This window comes from Bemisia tabaci, chromosome 7 (assembly GCF_918797505.1).
Source record: "Bemisia tabaci chromosome 7, PGI_BMITA_v3".
Classification (NCBI taxonomy): Eukaryota; Metazoa; Arthropoda; class Insecta; order Hemiptera; family Aleyrodidae; genus Bemisia; species Bemisia tabaci.
Genome location: NC_092799.1, coordinates 32,356,840 through 32,365,204, shown reverse-complemented (window position 1 = coordinate 32,365,204; position 8,365 = coordinate 32,356,840). Strand labels below are relative to the sequence as shown.

Below are 8,365 nucleotides of genomic sequence, written 5' to 3'. Positions count from 1 at the left end.
GTACCCTAAAATTCTGGTTTGAGGTTATGTTCTATTGATTTGAACCAAACGATATATCGAACCACTATCGCATACGATCCATAGTACTTCCATCTAAAAATTTTGGCAGAACAGATGGAGGAGGCCGAAATCGCACGCATTGTAACAGAAACTACGATTAACATATGTAATGCAGATACAATGGCAATTCTTGCACGTTGAAAATATTAATTTCTTCCATTTAAATGTACCTATGTTAAACAACCGATACTAAGTGAGGCAGCCTGTCTGACCTAGAATCGATATATTCAATGGATTCAAATGGAGTATCAACAGTGTTGCCAACTTGCTGGAATATCGCCACTATGCGAATAGCATTCTTAATGTTTCAGGTTGTCTGATCCCAATGCCCAAGGATAAATGAGAAAAACCCATAATTGCATAGAACTCCGTCCAAAGAACTTTTCCCGAAATTTTCGATGATTTTTCAATTCTTATTCAGACTCACCTTTTCGTCTTCTCATAAAAACAAACATCAATATTCCCTCTTTCTACCACAATTTTGAACAACGATAAGTGCTATGAGTTTGCACGCTCGAGAATTTTAATTTGAACGAAACCATTTTCTTGGTACCCACAACTTGACTAATTATCAATCACTCGAACAAGGTCAAATGCCAAACTCCCCCTACTTTTTATGATAAGCGACTTTAAAAAGATCATACAGGGAGAGAAGCGACAGTCATTGGACATATCAAAATCAAAATATCATGCAGAATCATAGATTTTGTTACAGTTTTAGTGACGCCATCAATAGGTACAAAGTTAAAGAAGCACGCTCATACGCGCGCGTGAACGAGACTTATGAAACGCCTTCGATTCTCCCTCCATGCAACCAGGACGACGGTGGAGCACGTATAGTTGCGCGTCTGATTTTACACGCTTCCAATCTACCTCTCGACGCAATTTTAAACACTGATTACGTAATTTCACACTGCTTGGACCAACCGTGTACGTTTGTCGGTGAAGAGGCTGTATTTTAAATAATTTCCTCTGCCTCTATGATTCTAAATCTGTGATTTCCTTTAGAAAAAATACTTTTGTCAAAAAAGCAAACTTTTCGACACAGTTGTTTTAGTCGAGCGGGATCGAAAAATCCTGTTTCGGCCGACGATCTTGGTGCGAGCTATAGATTCGTTCAAAATTAAATATAATTTACCAGAGTCAGCTTAACCGCATCAGACGTTGCCTGATTTCTTCTGTTTCATTTTTTCAGAAGAAAACTAAGCAACGTGCTGACATAGTGAGTATATTCTTTATAATCTAGAGGAAATTGAAAATTTCCTAAAAAAAATAAAACATAAGAATAAATTAGGCAAAAACTGAGCGTTGCCGAATTATTTGGATGTATGTCTGCCAAACGGATGAATTACAGACGAGTGGAAGAGATGGGATGTGCTCTAGAAAGCTGCATAAGAAACAATGTAAAAGTGGGCCTAGTTCCTTTTGAGAATTGGAAAAGCGGGATTTTATACATTCTGTCAAACGGGAGTATGTGCCAACTGAATGCGGCGCTCCTGAGCCGTGGGCATGTGGTAAGAGCGTCGAGGACAGGGCTCATGAGTAATGATTCATGACGAGTCATAAGAGAGGCCAGACTGAGAGGTCAGGGTCGGATTAAGGGGGTGGCCACTTGGGCCGCGGCCCATGGCAGCAAAAGGGGCGGCAACTTTTGCTATATTTTTAAATGTAGGTATAAAAAAATGAGATTCAGAAAAAAAATTATCAATGAGAAAATGGGACAAAATCTCTCTTTCTTGAGAGTATAGTAATTTCTAATTTTGTTGTTTTTCGGTGATACAAGAGACAGCATCTTTAATTAGTCGAGTTAAGAGAGTGACCAAACACGCAATTTGGCCTGAAGCTCAGCGCAGAGAGGAATGATGACGAGGACTTGAGATGAAAAGGAGAAGCCCTCGGCGCGGCGGTCGGCATGTAACATATAATAAATAGTGCCTACAAGATTGCATGAATACTTCACGCATAGCGTCAGACACAGTGCGGTCAGCAACGGTCGGCGTGAAACGCATAGCGCCTACAAGACTGTAGGAATACTTCCCGCATTGCGCCAAATACAGTGCCAATCTTTCCCGCCTGTCTCTGGTTTCGTCTGGCAGATATATACCCATTTATAATTTCATTTCCATACCTTTTCACTATGAGGTGAGGAGAAAGACGACGATTTGCGGGTCACTCATCAATGGAGGGCACGGAGGTGGAGGCATAAGGGCCTATCCGCTCCTCAAAATACGCAAAATCGCCGTTGGATCTCACCGACTCCCCCGAGCAACAACTCGTGTCCAAGTATTTGCTCTTGTGTCCGCCACTGTCACTCTCGTTTCCGCTTTCTTCTCCATTCCCGCTTCCCCCGTCTTCGTCCACACTTCTACCTCCAGCTGTCCGGCCGCTCTTCTCCACGCAGTCGCCGATCTCGGTCACCTTCCGCACCGTCGCGCGAGGCATTTCCGCTTTCGTCGTCCACCTCCCGTCGTCACTTCCGGTCCAACATGTGTTTCCGCTTCCGACACAACATTCGGTTCCGCCAACGGATTCGTAATGGCGCCGCAGGCTCGAGGTCTTTTGTTGCTCGTATTGCATATCGAGGGAATTTTTCAATTTCATCGCGTCGTGAAGCATGTCTTGCCTGTTCAATGAGACACGATGAAAGGGTTATCATTACGATTCGTCTAAAACTTCAGCCACACGGACCCATTTAAGTAGAGAGGAACCAAGCCACATCAGCTGTTGCCAAATTTAATTGGACATTTTAATTTTTTACATAAAAACGGTTGTGCGGATTTTGGGGCAAATTTCAGTGAATTTCCTGCATGTACAAAGCAGATTCATTAAAATTTTCAAAGGAAAAGGCGCCGTGGTATACGGTGCGGCGCCGCGCGGCGGGCGGGCAGCCAGCGCGAAACGCGCATTGGCGCCTACAAACCTAACAGGGATACTTCACGCATTGCGCAATGCGTGAAGTATCCCTGTTAGGTTTGTAGGCGGCAGTGTGCCGCCGCTCCGCTTTGTGTTAGGCTCTACTATTTAATCTCGTGGAGTCAGCGTTTTTCAACTCATGACTTTGTTTGCACACTCTGTATGGATTATTCTCATTTTAATCGATGAAAAAAATATGCAGTAAAGGGAAATATGATGTGCGTTTTGTAAATATTAAGGTGATTCCCTACAAACTTAAGGATTTACAAAGCACACGAATTTCTACACAATTTCTTATAGCCTTTCATAGCCGATGGTGAAAAAGCAACAGCCAGGCGATAAAGTGTAAAGCCCGGCGATAGGAACTATAGCCCGGCTGTATAATTTTTTATCGCTTCGTGTAGCCCGGCCGTATGATTTATTCCACTTTCTACAGCCAGCTATATGATTTTCTGTCGCCTTCTTCAGTCGGCTACAAGAACTCCTATGGTATTTTGAAACGCAGCTCCTATTGCCAATTTTTACCAGGGTAGGTTTGCGTTACAAGGGGAGGGGGGTCAAAAAATCGACAAAAGTTCGTTGCGCAATCCTTGAAAGGCCCCTTAGGCATTTTGAGCAATTAAGGTGATTCGATCGACGCCATATTTTGTGTCAGAACGGCATGAGATATATCGCATCAATTGGTTCCATTTTTTCAGCTACTCGTCATTTTTCAGGGGACTAAAGCACTCACTTACCAATTTTAACAAAGAAATTCAACGTAATAAAGGCGTGGTTTTTTTAGAGAGAAAATATCGCATTCGTGTGCAGTTTAGTCATCAGTATCAAATGCGACGTTTTCTCTCTGAAAAAACCACGTCTTTATTACGTCGAATTTCTTTGTTAAAATTGGTAAAAGAGTGCTTTAGTCTCCTGACAACAGAATTGCGATCTCAAATTTGGAGGAAAATGACGAGTAGCTGAAAAAATGGAACCAATTGATGCGATATATCGCATGCCGTTCTGACGCAAAATATGGTGTCCATCGAATCACCATAAAGATTAATATTTTTTTGACTTTCACTATCGGAAAAATGACTAAAATTTATTCGGGACCGACCTGTGGCAATCCCTGCATTTGCCGTGGGTGTCCTCGTGGTGGACGAAGTTGGGGACGACGTCGTGGATGACATCCGAGTGGCGGCAGCAACCGTTGTTGCCGGGGCAGTGGACAGGCACAGGCACAGGCGTCGCGTGGAAGCTGCAGGACCGGAGGCAGCCGTTGAACCGGTTGGTGTGCCCGAGCCCGACGGGTATCGGCACCGGAGTGGGCAGCGCCAGGTCGCGCCCCTTTTCGCGGTGCAGGTCTCGGCGCCCTCGCTGCCGCCCCACACCACACGTGCACGCCCACTCGGCCAGGCCCTGTCGGCTCCTCGTCGCCCCCGCAACCGCAACCGCTGTATCCATCAACAGAACATGTTTAATCAAAATAGGGCACATTAAAACCAAAATCTATTTACACTGAGATTTTTTTTTTTGGGGGGGGGGGGGGATAGAGGCGGGGAATTTAGGATCGGTAATATGTATCAACTTGGGGGTCCTCTGGGCACCCAGTGTTCGAAACTCACAGGCGCCAACGCGCCAAATGGGCCTAAGAAATCGGTCATGGCGCCTGAAAAATGAAGAAAAAAATGAGGGGGGGGAGCACAACTAAGAAGTGGCCCGAACTGTACGTAATAAGGTGGAGAAAGGTGCTGGGTCCACACCAAAAAATGAAGGCTCTGCGCCACGTAGATATTGAAATACGCCCTTGCGTCATAGGAACGACATAATCCCTTGGCTTACCAACAATGTAGCCCCTGAGCGCGGTAGAGGTTGCGTCGCATGGTCTCGAGCTCCCTCTTGGAGATCTCGAGCTGGCACTTGGGGCAGTCAAGCGGGATGATCGGCGAGCCTGTGAGGTTACGTAGCTTGGTCAGGAGCGGCCCGGGGCCAGCGGCCGGAACCTCCGGTGACTGCGGCCGGATCCACCTGCGCACGGCCATCTTCCGGGCGGCAGCCTCTTGCTCCACCGCCTGGAGTCGCAGCGCGAACGACGCTGGCACCGATCGAGCCCTCCCGCCAGGGATGAACTTGGGATTCGACCCCGTTCGTGTCCCTTTGCTTCTCCTGCTGGCACTTCATGTAGCTGTCAGGGCTCCTGCGAATACAGAAGAGTCTCGATTATTCAGTGGCAGTGGCGATATATCGATTGATCTGCCGTTTAAACCTATAGAAAAGGATCGATAACCAAGGTGTTCGCAACGAACATCTTAATAATCGATTCTTTACCACAGCTTTAAATGAGGAAATATCGATAATCGATCATTCACACCTCGCCATTGCTGCGGGTCCGGAGCTATACACTGAAAAAAAAAAAAACTCCGGCCATGGAAATCGTACTTACGTGGTATATAGACGTACTTTCCACGTTCTGGCAGACTCAGAGGCCGGAAGTTCCGGGTACAGCACCCGGAGCAATCGAAGCTACGGCTCCAGCATCCGGAACTTTCGGCCTCTGAGCCTGGAACGAACGATATGTCTATTGTCTATATAGCCCGTATCTTTTCTTTTAGTGTATCGCGGATAAACGAAATTCTTGGATAATTCGAAACTGAGCTATTTGGTCAAAAAAAGGAATTGAAAAGACTGTCTTTTAAAAGAATCCATTAAAGCACTTGTCGCATAATAGACAGAAATGTAATTAATGGTTGAAATTGAATACATTTAACCTAAAAAAAGTTACGCCCGCGTCGTTAGTAAAGAATTTTCGATTCAGTACGTTGTATTTCTTTGAAGGGCAACTGTCTAACTAAAATAGGTATAGCTATTGAATTTTCCAGAAAAACTTTGAAAGAGTGAGAAAAATGCAATGAAAACCTGAAGAAAATTCTAAAATTTATGTCCGGCAGCCCAAATACTTCTAAAATTTTGCGGAGAAATTAAACCTTGTTTCCAGTCTACCTGAATCGCATTTTCTGGGGGACCTGCCCGGCGGCGGACCGGTAGGAAAATTTGGCCGACGCCATACCAGCGTCACCCTCGACGATGCTGTCCGGGAAGCCATCCTCGAAGAGGATCTGCTGCTGCTGGGCCTTGCAGTGTTTCAGTTCCCCCTGGAGGACTTGGGGTTGGTTTTGGATGGTCCCTAGCTTGCTTTTGCAAAACGAGATGATGTTCTGCAGGTTCTCGTTGATCTGCGAGTACTTGGTCTCCACGGAGGCCGGCTCCGGTGTTGGGTACCCCGAGGGAGGGTCGTCCGCATCGTCCTCGAAGAGGGACTTCCGCGGCGGGCGTTGATCCGTCACCGCGCCAGTTCTCATCTCCGATTGGCCGAACATGCCAGTTCTCATCTCCGATTGGCCGAACGTGTCAGTTCTCATCTCCGATTGGCCGAACATGCCAGTTCTCATCTCCGATTGGCCGAACATGCCAGTTCTCATCTCCGATTGGCCGAACGTGTCAGTTCTCATCTCCGATTGGCCAACTGCAGTTTCATCTGATTGCGAACTGCCAGTTCTCATCTCCGATTGGCCGAACGTGTCAGTTCTCATCTCCGATTGGCCGAACTGCTCAGTTCTCATCTCCGATTGGCCGAACATTCTCCTCGACTCGGCCTCGTCAAGTAAACCGTTTTACAAGGAGACTGAACATGAATAAGCTGGGCTCCTTGACTCGATTACGGGCATATTCCTTGCGTCTGAAAAGGAACGGATGTCTTGTTTTATTGCAGAGTACTACATCTAAAGTCCTGGAAAATATTTGTAAAAAAAAAAAAAAAAAAAAAAAAAAAAAAAAAAAAAAAAAAAAAAAAAAAAAAAAAATTGCCAAGTCTTGGTATATCGACGGTGAAACTACCAAACCACGTATCTCGTTTGCGGTGTTTAAAAATTTACGCTCACATTTTATTTTTGTGAAGTAGACCAAATCAATATCATTCCTTGAAATTTTCACAGAATTTTCTCTGCACGAAGAGGAAAAATCACAGAAATTTTCAAGACTGGACGTTAAGTAGTTTTCATTTAAAAAATAAAGTATGGCAGGAAGTCTGCGACGTCGCAAACCGAGATACGTGGTTTGGTAGTTTCACCGTCGATATTTGGATCGCATTTAGCAAAAGAGACTAGCGCGATTGCAGTACTGTTTTCAAAACTGTGCAACTTCTTCTTTTCTTTCAAAAATACTTAACATATGTGCAGTATTAAAATTTACACAATTATTTCCCTTTAAAATTAACATGTTTTTGGTGGGAAGCCAAAAATATTTGCTACATGGGAGATATTTTAGATAATTATGAAATCGATTATCGATATTTCTCCATTTAAAGCCATGGTAAAGAATCGATTATTAAGGTGTCCGCTGCCAACACCCTGTCTATCGATTATTTCCCATAGGTTTAAATGGCAAATTCAATCGATATATCGCAAAGCACGCCACTGGTGTGCTGCTATGCTGCTGTGTCCCTCTGAGTCCCCGTGGCTTTGGCCTTATCCTATATCCTCAAGAAAGTGTTGGCCGCGTCCATGTTCCTAAAGTGCATGGAAACTGGACACTTGGAACTCAATCCAGGATTGCACTAATTGGACTGCATTTTGAAATTAGGTACCACAATTTCTGGTTCATCGGTAAAAACACTGATGTGCTTAGGGAAACTGATGAAACATGCGTTGTTGCTAAACTGAGCCAGAAAGTGTATAGTTCCTAATTGCAAAATGTAGTCCAATTAATCCTGGGTATCGCCTATAGCCATCAGGCACGTATTGGGGGGGGGGGGGGGGGTTCAAGCTCCTCTTTCGGAAGCATGAAACGGGGTTTTTTTTTTTTTAAAAAAAATGATGCGTGAGAGTTGAGGACCCTCGAGCCTCCTCTCATATGAGGAGACGCCCCCTCCCCTAAACAAAATCCTGACTACGTGCCCGATCGCCATAATTTCGATACGTACACGACTGAGAGCAAGTTTCACTCGATTTGTACTTACTTTCTAAAAATTTGATTCGCAATGAGTAGATACGAGCCTCAAAAGTATAAAATCAAATTTTAACGTAAAACATGTAAAAAAAAATGAAGGCAAAAGTACCGCGGAAAAAATTTCGCAGATACTTTTTCAGATATTAATAGTAGGAAAATATATTGAAAATATGGGTGCATTTTAAAAGGAGAAAGCTTACCGGTTAATGTGTAATACGACGATTTTGAAATGATGCAGTCCTGCTTACACTCATGATAAGATTAGGACAGATACCTACTTAAAATTTGCTGCTGTTAGGAGTCGACACAGAATATAAACATTAGTAAAAATTTTTAAGAGAGAAAAGCGTCACGCGGGACGAGGTAAAGAGCGCTTATCGACGCGCAAGTGAGTGCTTATCGGCAC

General features: G+C 44.5%; 1 protein-coding gene across 2 annotated transcripts; it reads right to left on the bottom strand.

Annotated features, from left to right (window-relative positions):
- Positions 1–2,389: 2,389 nt before the first annotated feature.
- On the bottom strand, positions 2,390–6,472 carry LOC109031439 (uncharacterized). Of its 2 annotated transcripts, none has more exons than XM_072302471.1 (3): positions 4,798–5,136; positions 4,073–4,409; positions 2,390–2,683 (listed from the first exon to the last, which is right to left on the bottom strand). In XM_072302471.1, exons 1-3 carry the CDS (start codon positions 4,995–4,997, stop codon positions 2,531–2,533), a joined length of 690 nt encoding a protein of 229 aa, XP_072158572.1. In that variant the 5' UTR covers positions 4,998–5,136; the 3' UTR covers positions 2,390–2,530. The 2 variants fall into 2 exon arrangements, with proteins under 2 accessions (XP_072158572.1, XP_072158571.1); XM_072302470.1 differs by lacking the exon at positions 2,390–2,683 and adding an exon at positions 5,956–6,472 and having other exon boundaries at positions 4,272–4,409; positions 4,798–5,152.
- Between the last annotated feature and the right edge of the window lie 1,893 nt (positions 6,473–8,365).